This window comes from Armigeres subalbatus, unplaced genomic scaffold (assembly GCF_024139115.2).
Source record: "Armigeres subalbatus isolate Guangzhou_Male unplaced genomic scaffold, GZ_Asu_2 Contig1528, whole genome shotgun sequence".
Taxonomy (NCBI): Eukaryota; Metazoa; Arthropoda; class Insecta; order Diptera; family Culicidae; genus Armigeres; species Armigeres subalbatus.
The window spans coordinates 51,843-66,683 of record NW_026942317.1 but is presented as its reverse complement, the minus strand read 5'-3'; the positions used below and the strand labels follow the sequence as shown (position 1 = coordinate 66,683).

Sequence of the window (14,841 nt, the reverse complement as noted above, 5' to 3'; positions counted from 1 at the left end):
CCGCCGGCGTATGCAGCTTGAAGAATCACTTCATTCGGAACTTCATTTGAAATATTGCCTTTTCCTCACACGGGCAGCATCTCTAGGGATCAGAGTTTTTCTGAAATTTTTCATAATCAAGAGCCGCAAAGCTGGGCGCCGGATTGGCACAGGATGGCCATCTGTCGCTTCTTCATCTGTTCAAACATGTCGGAGCAAAGGAACTTCTTTGTGAATGATGTTGGTCACCTCTATTAGTTTCTTCTCTGCTGTTCCGTGGTTTGAATCGCTTTCTATGTTAAACTACTGTAACTGTGGCTCCCTTTTACAACTCGCACAGACCGATTTTTGTTTCCACGAACACGAATTACACTTTAAAGCAATAATTACGATGCTTGAAGCAAACGCGAAACGCGAAATTAACTCCGTAATCGTAATTCTCGCTTAACTTTTCAAAAGGACCTAAGTAACATTTTTCCATGAATTAATTTGAATACTGCAATCAATAGCTTTCATGTTGTTCTGTTGATTGCGCTATAGACGAATCCAAGTAAAAATAAGAAGAAGACACACGACGGTGTTAACTTTGACAGATCCTACAGCACAGCATAGAGAGATCATTTTAAAATGCTTATAATAAATTCTAGACAAAATGTAATTAAAATCTGATTGATGTATGATACGGAAAAAGTCGGAAAAAGTTCCGAACTGTATGATAGATACATTTTTGGAAAATATTCAAAAAATTAAGATAAGCTTCCAGATATGTAATTCAGAACTTTTTCCGTACCGTACATCAATCAGATTTTAATTACATTTTGTCTAGAATTTATTATAAGCATTTTAAAATGATCTCTCTATGCTGTGCTGTAGGATCTGTCAAAGTTAACACCGTCGTGTGTCTTCTTCTTATTTTTACTTACTTAAATGATCTCCCTATGCTGTGCTGTAGGACCGTCGTGCGTCTTCTTCTTATTTTTACTTGGATTCGTCTATTCAAATTAATTCATGGAAAAAATGTTACTTAGGTCCTTTTGAAAAGTTAAGCGAGAATTGTCAAACTGACGTGGTTCGAACTGAGGGGCTTCTCAACAGTCGAGTGGTTGTTCTAATTGTAATGCTTCACTCCCCAGGGGTATATAGTGGTGCCCGGAAAACTGGCCACCACTCCGTCTATGTATTGGTCAATGGTTGAATGGTCTGTTTGCAAAGGTTTGCCATGGCAAACAGCGCATGAGCTGATCGCATTGATATGTCTCAATGCGACTCACGAATGTTAATGTGAGGTACACAAGCTTCGTGAGACTCGCGTGCCCTAAATTATATGTGCGCGTAGCAGCCGTTGCTCAATATCATCCTTTTTTGTACGCGTGCATGATGTCTGGTTCAAACTGAGGATTAGATCCAAACCCACAAGTGATTGATTGTTGATGTCTGTGCTAGTGATGCATGTTGGTTGGTTTACCTATTTCTTAACTTTTTATCAATTTTCGATAATAAATAGTTAAAAACCAGTATTTTCATATAAATACAAAGAAGCGTTTTTTCATCCTTAATCGAATGGTTCAAAAAAATTGAAAATCCATCGAGAAACGGCTGAGATATTAAAGTTCATAGTCTATCATATTTTCGTGACGATCCCTTATTTTCACAATCGTAAAGTGTACCCCAATATATAGAAAAGACAGATGTAGTCCTACGTCAAAATAACTTAAAAGTAAGTTTAAAAAACTCAACGCTGGGTACTTTTCTTCTTCCGTGTACGGTTACCAAGGAGCAGTGTTGCTAGCACAAACTAAGAAAGAGAAATAAGGAAAACGAAATTTGCGTGCAAAATTGACATAATCGTATAGAAACGTCAACCGGGAAGTGGCCATCTATCATAACAAAACATGGAAACTTCTTGCGTGAACAGATTTGATTCTCTTATTTTATTCCAAGATTGTGAATATTTTTGTACTTAAAATCAGTTCTCCAGTAAAATAATTCTGTTTGTTAGAAATTATAGCTGTAAAAGTACTTAATGCGTTGTACTCCATCGAGATGGTGATATCGTCCGATCACGAGCGCAATGGAATTGCGGATTTTTTCACCCAAACCGATCCCGAGGTGCGGAAAGTCACACTAACCATAGGGAATATCATCTCTAAAAATACTATCAAGGAGATTACGCTTGAGAGTGAGTAGGAATTATCTTCAATAATAATTATTGTGGAAAGTGATCGACAGTGTTTCTGGATTCTTATATAGACAGCAGCTTGAGATTCTTAAGACAGGAAATTACCCCGTGCCGTGCCAAGAGTTGACTTATCTGTTGCTATCTATTTTATTGGTACTAATTTTAATTTCTTATCAGCTGATGGAGCTGCAAATTTGACAAATACACCAATATTCGAGATCATATCCATGTTGATTGATTATGAACAGAGGTCTTATAACAACTGGGCGTGCTTGAGCTTTAATCAATCGTTACGAGCAATTTATGATTTATTCCTCATTGATTGTCGTTGATCGGACATTTTAGCGGTAAGAGTGATTTATTATGCTGAAGAGCACTCACTAGGGTGCCTCACAAAAAGGTGGATAGTAGAAACGACATGTTTACTACTCGACCTTGAAAACATAATTTGAAGGTGATGAATTTCAATTACGAGCTTTTTAGTAGAATCTACACTAATAAAAATGCACACTTTTTAATGGCAAAATCACTAAAAAAAAATCATAAAGCCACCCGTTTTCTTGTTTACGGATGAACGACACATTCGAACGAATACGATTCTTTCAAACCGTTTCTCCATTAAATTTTGTTGGCGTAAACGAGAATACTATTATCAACTTTTGTTCGAACGTAAACAAGAACATGGGTCAAGCACTCTTATTCATGTTTGCGGACGAACTAAACTTTCGATCGATTGCAATTCGTTTGAATCATTTCCTCATTTGAATTTGATGGCGTAAATGAGAATGCGCATCAACTTTCGTTCGAAAGCGTGTTCGTACGTATATTTGCCACAATGTCATATAACTAAATAAATACAATACGGCTATTTTGTCAGTTCGTAATATATTCGGGTTTTTTTCCTGACTTCGGTTCTAGATAGATACGCAAATTGTCCAATCAAGGAGTAAACCTAATTCCTTGCCCGTTAATATTTACTCTACTCTTACACACAATTTAGAACAAATTTCCCACTCGATGTATATCCTCGCCATTTCATAATTGTACCCGGACCTCGATATCTTCTCTTACTCTTATTGCTGAGTAAAAAACAACAATTATTCGTTATATCAATCCGAATTATATCAAAACTTTAAATATTATATAGGAGAAAGGTCTACTACGCCTACCATATATTTTTTCGATGAGAGTGTTTAATTTCAAGAGAGAGAGAGAGAGAGAGAGAGAGAGAGTACTCTTCGCCGGCTGCCCCTCTTTTATCAGATAGAGCTTAAATTGTATTTTTGTTGAGTATTATATATCGCAGTCAACACAAGATTACGATGAAACGATAACGGTTTTGACAAAAGAATATGACTACCATTGGTGTTTAAAGCGGTGTCGTAACACATCCCTAAATTGTTTTGTTGTATCTGCAAAAATGAGTTTTGAAAACTGATTTTCCTATAAACAATTTCCCAAATATAATTAAATTAATTCAGTTTTGTTAATTCAATGCGTTTTAAGAATCATATTAGGACCACCCTAAGAAATCTTCATTTGTCCATTCCATCTTGTTTATGTTTTACGGCTGTATCATTTGCAACATTTCAAGCACAGAGTTTCTCAAGTAAGTCCTAAAACAGGTGTCATGTACAATATGTTTTGACCATTACATATATCATTTTTTGCAGAATAACATAACACGGAGCCTAGGGAGAAAAAATGTCACTTTGCAACAGATGTGTAAAAATTATGAAACTTGCTTCAAAAATAGCACACCATTATGATTTTAATTGATCTATTGGGATGAAGTCGAAGAGTTGTAAATTAAACAAAAGTCTATGAGTAAATGGAACAATACAATAATTACGAATAACTCTGTTCGCTGAGCAGAACTATTTTTCTCAGATATCGAATTGCTTTTAGTGAACGTTCAATTTTCATAACTAAAATTCGTACTTTTTACTAATTTTTAATTTTAATCAGGATTTCATTGATTTAGACTAATACCAAAATTGGCCTGCTCCTCAAATCATTTGAAAGTGATGTCTGACTTGTACATAAGGTGGGCCCGTGGTAAGCGTTTTGGAACCACTTCAACAATAAAAAGCTGATTGACTATATTTTGGACAAACAGGTTTTTGTTTATTTTTACTCTATTAGCTGGTTAATAACTATAATGACGTCACTAACAACTCAATAATAAACGGGTTGGATATGATTATAGGACACCACACCATGTACATGGGGAGCAAAACTGATGCTATGAGACTTTAACCGCCCCATCTACAGTTTCGCCGATAACTTTACTCTCTTATCTTGGCCCACGAGAAACCAGTTATGATAACAGCAATAAAGCTAAGTTCAAACAACTTGCGGTGATCGTTGTGTTTGTAACTTAAAAAACGTTAAAAAAGAACCTTGCATTGATCAAACATTTTGCGAGCTTTTCAAAAGCAACGACCTGATTTTTTTCATTGATGTCTCAAGTCTCAGTCATAATTCAAACAACCAATGACGTTGCGAGCACACACAAATAAACAAATCTAGGCTTCCTCTAATTTTTGTAATTCCTGAGAAATCTCACCATCGACTACATAATAAAAATATCAAATGGAACTGAAAATTCTCGAGATGCATTTCGAAGGGGCCGTTTGTCACAGTTACTAAGAAATGTTTGTTTAACGCATATTTTATAATTTGCTTCTATGCGTCGATATCGAGTCATAGAACATCATCGATCATCTCAAGGCAGTTTCACTGTACTCTACAGAAGCAGTGACTTAATAGCTTTACTCTTCAGTTTTGAATGGTATTCTTTGACTCTGACATTCAGAATTAGTTTTTTTTTTATCAGTGTTTAAAAGTTACACAGGATTACGGTTGAACTTTCTTGAATTATCTTTATTTATGAGATTTTTGGCCCTGGGTCGCTTCATCTCGTATTCCACAAGGTTTCGTAGCCCAACGAGTAAAATCTGACTGCACCTCATGATTTACAGTTTTCTAAAATACGGCACTTGCACATGCCTCTGCATATTTAGGAGTTTTCTTTCTAGTAATACGAGCACACGCACAATTTCATTTAACTAATGTGATTTTTCTTTATTTCGCCTCTCAGAATCACTGAATGTCATGCTCGACAACTGCCGTGATGCCACTTCACTGCTCTCGAAGAACATCGTGAAACCCGAATTCATCTACAGATATCTGCAGAGCTACAACATACAACTCCCACCGGAGAGTACAAAAGCAGGCTTGATAAAGCAGTGCATCAACTTTTGGCGAGTCAAATATGGAGCGCCAGCTGGGAGCACACCGAGTTCCGACCCCCAGACGATTGTCCTTCCGTCTACGTCAGCAGAATCTAGCTCTTCCAATAGCACCATGCAAAATCTCGTAGCAACTGGTGGACCTATGGGAAATCAAACAAATGGCCCAGGATATGACACAACCGATCCGGGACAGGAGCAATACCCCGTCAATCTGTTGGCACTAGACTACACGACATGGTTTTATCTCAAATGGAATCGTAACTCGTTGGATGAGAGCGCTTTCTGGTCCGATGCCATGTGTTCAGTGATGCTCGAAATAAGCGAAAGTCAGCAAGGAGTCGAGGAAGTCCGAGGGCACAGGGATATTATGAATCTGATTTTGAGCCTCAAGTTCCAGTACAGTTTTCAATTAGTTCCCAACATAATGTTCGATGGTTGCCAGGGTCGAATATCGGAGAACGGAGTGCTGGTGTTGACGGTAGGGGTGGTTCACAACGACCGGAGGGGACTCGACAATCGATTGACGACACTGGGAGAGTTTGAAAGCATGATTGGATTACGGAGAGATCCCTCCGAAAACAATAACTGGAAAATCACTATGTACAAGCTATACATACGGTATAAACACGTGGACAATTTACCTGCCTTATCGAATAGTAAGATGCTTACCGAGTGCCTGTTGATACCGCTCACATTGGATAGCGTTTGAGTGCCATTTGGAGGGATGCTTCTATTGCTACATAAAGCTGAAAGATTATTATGCATAGTGATGCGATTTTTTGAATATCGAACAAGAATTATTTTTCATGATGAATGCGACACAATACATATTGTTATTTGTTCAAATCAAAAATTATTCCATGATATCCGAAATGTCTTGGAATGAAAACTAATGTATACATACAGTATTGAACATATGCAACGTGTGGACTTAACACAAAGTGTCTACAAAACATTTATTTTTCAAAAACTATATGCAATCATCGTCATGAGACGCCGGATTACGTGTCTAGTTGCGGTTAACGCACATAGGGGCAATATGAGCTACTCTCATTTTGAGCTTATTGACAAGTTTTATCATGTAAAAGTTATATGATCTTTAGGAGAATGCTCTACATATGCCTCAACCTGAAAACTGCATTAAAATTCAATTCGAACATGAAAATACCCTTGAAAATGTAAATTTTTACAGCATATGTAAAATTATTATAAGATTTGAAGTTTATAAATAAGGTTTTGACACAAAACTGATTAAAATACAGGTCAAAAATACATCACAATCAAAAGATCCAATATAATTGAATATTGTGCACACATGTTTGTACTGATACAAATCTCAATTTATCATAAAACTTTTTTTTCAAAAGCGGTTTCTATGGGGCATCATGGGCATACCTGCACAGAGCAAGATATCATGCCTTAATATGCGAACAAGTTCAAATTTCAGTTTGCAAATACAAGAATATTATCATCTATATAAAATTCATTACGGAAAAATTACAACACCGCATTTACTGCGATCGAAACATAAAAAATGACCAATGATCAATTGAAATATGGCTGTTCAAACAGTGAAGAGTGGCGCAAATCGGTTCGGTCTGCTGTTGTGCGGTTTTTTAATTTTATTTGGTATGGAATACTCTAAACTGTTGTAGGAATATCATATACTTCCATATTAACACATTTTTCCTCTCAAAAAACGTTTTGGATGGGTGTCTCATATTGCCCCGTATAGTTGGGAACACACATTGAAATCAATACATTTTCAAAAGTTCATTCCAACAATTTCCAAACGCATTTATCACCATTCATCACCGTAATATGAAAGGTAACACTCCCTAGTATAAGTCAACTACATTTGAATGATGATTTGTTGAGCTTTTCAGCGCTTTTCGGGACGATTTCCTTAGGTGGCCCATATTGCTCCGATCACCCCTACATGAGCAATAGTTAGTTAAATTACAATCTACGGGCATGTTTTGTTGACAAATACCAATTTACGTTGGGCAAAACGAATGCAACTTCACGGGATTTTCTTTGTTTAGTGCAATGTGGGGCAAGATGGTTACCCTAAGCAACAAATCCAACATTTTAGGATCTCCTCTAGTATGTTGGCATGAATACACATTTAATAACACTAATAAACAAGTATCGATTTTAGCTATTTGAAAACTGAGCTCAATGTTTACTATATGGGTAATACATAAAGTTCTACATTGAGCTAATTCATATGTTTGTCCATTCTCGCTTATTTTTATATAATCAATGTCTACATATTTATCTTGAAAAATAGTCATGATTTTGTTGAGAAGGGTTATATTATCCAATATAATTCCCTCTAAGGAAATAACTAAATTCTATATATAATCGACAAAACTGGACCAACATTGTTTTTCATTTGTGGATTATCTCTGAACCAAACCAAAGCGTTGCTAACATACGTAGATATATTTGAAAAGCGAGTAACAAAGCAATATGTTTTAGCTTATGTTTTCATCCAAAATCCAAAAGAGAAGGAAAAAAAAATTCACACCTATCATCTCTGTATACATTTACGATATACCGTGAGCATACCGTGAAAGACTTTTTTCGCAAACTGTCATGATGAAGAACTGAAGCGGGAGATTATATCCCATGATAAATTCGTTTTAAGAAGCTCCAAACGCGGGAGGCACTGGTTCTGATGATGAAATGCGGGAGGCACTGCATTATACAGCTGTGCGAAAAAAAATGGTCTCCAATATAAAATGAGTGAGAACAATGCGTTTTATCATAACTTCTCGATGGGAGCTGCCTGTCCAATCGTGTTTTTTTCGCACTTGTAATACAAGTTCGATAAGCTTATTTTCATGGCTTGTAATGATTCCAAACAGTGTTTGCCTTTTTTTTATCGTTGTTTGTTATCAATGTGTTATTGTTTAATTTTTTTAATAAAAATAGAATGCCCTTCTTGCCCCATATGTCCATCTTGCGCTGCATTTCCTTATTCGTACAGTTTTTTTTTAATGTGAAACTATCCGGTATCCAAATAAAATTTAACTAACGAATAACTTTCATCTTTTTATTTTGGCTTTGCTGCGTCGTCTTTGTGTTATACATATATTATACCAAATATGACGTCCAGTAGGAAGTGTTGATGAAAAATTTGATGTCCAATCGTTTCCAACAGTCTTGGATTTTAAATTCGAAATTCGAAAGAGTTATTTCAGATTTCCAAGATTGAGATTTCATAGATTGTGACATATATATAGTGTACAGAAATCGACAGAATCACGATATTTTGCCAAATTCCATATGGCTCAACAGATTGCAATGAATCAGAAAGGTTGGAAACCAAGCTCCTACACTCCTAAAGAGGGCGCTTTTTTAGTCGAAATTTCAACTGTTTGTTTCGAATTGAACAATTGAATCATTTGTTTGAGAAACTGCATAAGTCCATTTTACACTATTTCGAGAAAACAACAAAAAACTGTTTTTGAACAAATTTGCACCGAATCTTTCGATTTCTTCGATACAGTTCAATAGTTTTTGGCAAAACTAAACCCCCTGGGGCACTTTCAGTGCAAAAAATGTAAGCAGTACTCCACAATTGCTCTTCAAAGTACATGGATATATGTAGTTTCTCAAACAAACGAAAAAAATTTCATACATTCCTGAACAAAAATTTTTTTTTCGTATTTTTTGCCAGAATACGTATTTTTGGACGAGGATTCAGAATATATAAAAATCTCATTTTGACCAAAAATGTTACATATGCAGTTTCTCAAACAAACGGTTCAATTAGAACACGAACTGTTGCACAGGGGTTCCCAACTAACATTTAATGCCAATGTAAATGTTATTTCAACTCGTCTATACGGCTTCAAGCTGAATATGTGTGCTATACATATGATCAAGAACTTCTTTTCAATGCTTTTACCAGCAAATCTGGCGAATCTATTCAGCTGTTTTTGGCGTGCCTGCACAACTACTTTACAGCATTTTACACATTTTTTCTCAATCTTTTTTAAACCATTTAGTAATATAATTCGCTTCAATGGCGCTTATTCAGATTTTTTAAATCTGTTAAATAAGTTTTATACAGCCACTGAATTCATTTTGATTAAATATTATTTGAGAGGAGAGTAAATTTCGGAGTTCATTCAATGTTTTTTTTTTTTGTGAAAACTCAAATATCAATTTTGTTGCTACCTAGATTCGAACTCCTGATCTCCTGATTCAATGGCCGCTGCTCTGTCATCACCGTCACTTTGACATATGTAAATAACAAAGAAAATTATGGATGTGCTTCTTCGCACACCCTATAGGTTGTTTTACTAACGCAATTTTCAGATTCATGCTGTATAAACGTTAGAAAGAGGCATACATGCTGCTTTCAGCACATAAGCTTAAAAAGTATGCTTTCAGCATTATTTCAACCATTATTCAAACATCTGTCAGCATGTTCTGTGGGCTAACTTTTATGCATCATCAATCGCTGAAACTGTTTTTAGGCAACATTTTCTCGATCTGTATAGATGTTACTCTGCTGCTAATCGTTTAACAGTAGCCGTCAACTTCTTCCGTCGCTTCTAAATGGCTTGTTTTCTTACACTATCTGCTAGCATTAATGACAGCGCTTTGTCAGTTGCTATAAAAGCAGGTGAATACCTTTGTAGCTGCGTTACAGAAATCAATAGCTCATACACAGCTCCGGCAACAAAAATCAAATGTAAACATTGCGGTTTTGACGTTCCATACTGATAAGCTATTAAAAGGAGCAGTATAAGGTTTATTTAAACGTTGTGCAATCTTCAAAGATACAGAAGTTGCCTAATAGCTTCGTTGGTTCATTTATAGCGCCATTACGCTATATTGTTAGTGCTATAACAACAGCGAAAACATTTTCATTGTGAATGCTACTCACCGTAATATAGGAAGTTGCTAACAAGCAACTTAATTACATACATGAGCTCTTAACCGATAAGCATTGTTGCTAATTCAGACAGAGCTGTTATATGACTATATGAAAGCTGCATAAACGATAAAAAATGAAATATATTCGGCACAAACTGACTAGCTGATAGATATTTGGGTAATAGTCGAGTTGAAGTTTAAGGGATTATTTGCGGAGGCTTTTCTTTTATTCAGCATTGGCTGCTTTTATTAAAATATTATACAGCCAAAGGCTAGAAGTTGAAGCTTTTAGCACCAAAATTGTTAGTTGGGTTGTTCTTCCGGTGCCCAGCGAAGAAGCCCGATATCAGATCGTTGAAGAATCAGAAGAAAAGGCGTTGGCTTTCATTGGTTGGAGTATTCAGAAATGGCAAACAAAACAAATCTGTTTAATGATAAACTTTTGATCAACATCGTTGTAAGCGACGGTAAACCTCGTGTGCAATGAGCAATTGGAAAAATGTTTTAATCTACGACACTGTTTAAAGATTGTCAAGCAAGTGGGAGGCAATTATATGGTCTGATGGTGGTTTTCCACTGACGACATTGGTTCTAATCGTCAAACTATGAAATTTAGAGGTTGATATGTGCACAACACACTTAAAGATACTGCAAGAGCATCGACTGAATGATATTCGCCATTAAATTAAATTTATCAGCAAATTAAGGTATACAAGGAAAATTAGGCGACGGTCTCTTTCCGTCCTTCGTAAAAATATGATTGTGGTAGTGCAACACCGAGCAATACCACAAACACTCTTTCAAAAAATGCGAATTTGTGTAGTGATTAGTTGTCAATTAGAGGTCTTCAGTAGCCTTGCGAGCAAAAGCGTAGGATTTCCAGTCCGGCGAGTTCGATTCTCGGTCCGGTCTAGGATGTTTTCGGGTTGGAAACAATCTCGACACCCTGGGCATAGTGTATCCATTGTACTTGCCACACAAGATACATACTACTCATGCAATGGCGGGCAAAGAAAAGCTTTCAATTAATAACTGAGAAAATGCTTATAGAATACCAAGTTGAAAAGCTAGGCCAAGTTCCAGTTGGAATGTAGAGCCATGGAGAAGAAGAATAACCTGATTCTTCCGGTGTCCTAAGGGCCGATTTCTTTACCCCCGCTATGGGTAAGCACCGCTTAGGAGTTAAGCGGAGGTGACGAAAACATCTTAAGCGGTGCTAACCCATACGCTTAAAGATGGTTTAAGGTCTAAGCTTTCTGCTTATTGGCATTACATCCCCACACTGGGACAGAGCCGTCTCGCAGCCTAATGTTCATTAAGCACTTCCACAGTTATTAACTGCGAGGTTTGCATTCGTACTCAAAACTATGAGTAATCCTGCTTTTGACGGAAATTGAGTAAAATTTCCGTGGGAAGAAAAGAGATGGCATTACAATTTTACTCAGTCACTGAGTAGGTGAAAGTTAGAGTACAAATCAGAATTCGGAAGTCGGGACTTCCGAACCGAACTTTCTTCCGAAGTTTTATCTGTCAAACTAATTGATACGTTGTTTATCGCTTGTTTAGGCGAATCCAGCGCACTACATCTGAAGTTGGGAAAGTTGCCTGTATCTGGAGAAAAATCCAACTTCGGTAAAAAAAAGCGTTCTAATTTTTTTTTCAGATAGACAATATAATGAGGCTAGCACGATGACTCTTTTATGCCCAAGGAAGTCGAGACAATTTCCAATCCGAAAATTGCCTAGACCGGCACCGGGAATCGAACCCACCCAACCTCAGCATGGTCTTGCTTTGTAGCCACGCGTCACATTTGCTCATGGACATTTGCTCATTTAAATTTTCAAAAATTTGTATGGACCGTAGACAATCGACATACTTCCCCTCCCCCCTAAACTGTCCACGTGGTATATGGGCAGCTCCTAAGTGGAGGTGAAGAAATCGACCCTAAGAGCACCTCCACGGGAGTCCCCATCTGGGTCCCTATCGCTATTTCCGGGCCCCTGATAGGGACCCACTTTTACACCGGAGGTATCTAAACGGGAATGTAAAATAAGAACGCAACTCAAAATTAGCCGTGAGTCTCCAAATTTAGGGCCCCATACTGGGTTGCTAAATTTCCATACAGGGTCTATTTTGTGAAACTTTACTTTGTTATTGATAAAAAATTGCAGAAAATCTGTTTTTTTTTCAGAACAATTTCGACGTAAATTAAAAAACAAGGAGAATATTCATTTTTTTAACTAGTGTCCCAGTTCAACTCCGCGAAGAAATGATTACAGTAATGGATCAGCTATAATGAGGAGCGATGCGCACCGGCGCCCGCTAGAGCCCGAAATATTCATGGATTTCTCGCGAAAGAAAATTCCACTGTTTTTATTTTGTTATTATAGTTATTCCATAGGAAGGTCTTCCAGGAATGCCTCAGAAGGTTCCTTTAGTAATTGTTCAGTATGTTCTTAAGGTAGTTCCTACAGAAAAGCTCCCGCAAGTTTATCTTTTTTGTCGTTCATTTAAAAATGATTTGTTTTGGAAAATCATATTGGATCCCTCCGGGAGTTCCCCAGCAATCTTTGTGTTCTTTTAAGAATCTTCCCAGAATAGTTTTAGGATTTCTTCCAAATTCTCTCGGGATTTTATTTATTGGAAAAGCCCTATATATTTTTTATGGTTTCATTTGAGAAGAAATTCCAGAAGGAATAACGGTGAAAAAATTTACTACGACGGGTCTTCAGCTAGCCTTGGGATCAAAAGCGTAGAATTGCCCTCCGGAGATGGCGAGTTAGATTCCCGATTCGGTCAAGGATGCTTTCGAGTATATCTATGGGCTCCATGAGCATAGTTGTCAGTTGTCACACAAAATACATACGCATGCAATGGGGGGCACAGAAACGCTTTAAATTAATAATTGATAAAATGCTAATAGAATACTAATTTCAGCAGCTAGCCAAGTTCCAGTTGAATTGTAGAGCCATTGAAGAAGATGTTGACTACTTTTAGGTGCTCTAAGAGACATGGTGCATGGTGCAAGACAACAGGTGCATAAAGGGATGGATGTTGCAAAATTTATTCAACATGGCAGACCATAAATGGTTGGATAGGATAGATTGTTCGTATGCCGAAAGCTTTGTTTGGCTTTATTTATGTGAATTTCAATTCTTTGAACTGGTTCTTCATAGCAGAACTTCAACCGAAGATAACATTCAGTAGAGAAGCCGGAAGAGACCGTTGGCGATAGCTTTTGAAGTCGAAGAGGACCTGAAGGCGTTCCGGGCAACCAGATGAGATTGGCCAGGATCGAATCCAGTGGAACAGATATCCCATTCGGCGTAGGCTCATTGAGGAGGAGCTGTAACCCATAAAATATCGAAGTAACCCAGATATAAAATTAGCCTTCCAAAGCTCCGCGATGGAACGCGTTCCAACCCTGCTTCGGTTTAGGCTATTTTTGAGTAGGCACATAATGTTTGAGTAAGCCACATTTCACATTAATACAAATGACTAGATGGTGATTTTGTGTTGTTTAAATTTATGGAATTGATTTACAGATATCAATATGCGAGACTGCAATATTCTTGTTTGGGGTTGTCCATAAACCACGTAGACTCTTGAAGGGGGGAAGGGTTTTGAAAAAGTCTACGTTAGTCTACGAAGGGGGACGGGGAGTATACTAAAAGTCTCCGTAGACTTTTTTTTATTTATTCATGTTTTGGAAAACAATTCGTACAGCAGCTTTGTGCAAGGTTCACTTTGTTGAGTATTTTTAAAGATTTTTCCAATTAATTGCACATTATTTGGCAACTCGGCCGTACGAAAACCATTTTTTTGTTAAATATCTTGGCTGTGCATATGCACAGCACATGTTTCGAAATGGACAAATTGATATGAAATTTGCGAAAAAGAATCCACGTGTCTTGGAGGGACTCGAACCCTCAATCTCCTACTCTCTAAATAGGCGTGATAACCCCTACACAACAAGACCACTTAAAGGTCACGTTTGCGGAAAAGCCATCAGAATCCAAGTACCAACCTCCACCACGATTAGCTCTCTTTTTTGCAAATTGAATATCTTTCGGATGCTTTATTTGTCCAATCTCCACATGTGCTTTACTGTTCTATATCCACAGTCAAGCGAGTGCACATTGTTTATTAAACGAGAGGATCGCACTCTTTGCCGCCCAGCAACGGGCTGGGCGGGCTGGTATAGAATGCGATTTTCAGTAGGAATTTCTTTAGAAACTACAAGTTATTCTTTAGAATTTCCACGGAAAATTATGTCGCACTTTAACGGAAAATTCTTCAGAATTACAAAAGAAACATTTTGGAATATCCAAGAATGGAATTTTTGGAATTTAAAAAAAAAATCTTGGGACTTCAACGGTTGATTATTCAGCGGGATATTGTATGGAATTTTCAAGAAAAACATAGGAATTATCACGGACAGTTCTTTGGAGTATCACCTGGAAACTTTAAACGTTATCAATCGGGAAATTCTACGGAATTTCCACGAAAAACTTATTGGAATGTAGACTT

The 14,841-nt window shown here is 37.1% G+C and overlaps 2 protein-coding genes across 2 annotated transcripts in view; one reads left to right on the top strand and one right to left on the bottom strand.

The window, feature by feature from the left end:
* The first annotated feature begins 1,835 nt into the window (after positions 1-1,835).
* Positions 1,836-7,061, top strand: LOC134202931 (uncharacterized). The gene is made up of 2 exons (XM_062677936.1): positions 1,836-2,158; positions 5,262-7,061. The coding sequence occupies exons 1-2, from the start codon at positions 2,023-2,025 to the stop codon at positions 6,122-6,124; spliced, it is 999 nt and encodes a 332-aa protein (XP_062533920.1). The 5' UTR covers positions 1,836-2,022; the 3' UTR covers positions 6,125-7,061.
* LOC134202930 (serine/threonine-protein kinase PRP4 homolog) overlaps positions 6,070-14,841 on the bottom strand; it is a 57,297-nt gene continuing 48,525 nt past the window's right edge. The window contains exon 9 of the transcript XR_009977381.1: positions 6,070-6,161. The gene's annotated coding sequence lies outside the window, so the exon portion shown is untranslated. The remainder of the gene's footprint in view (positions 6,162-14,841) is intronic.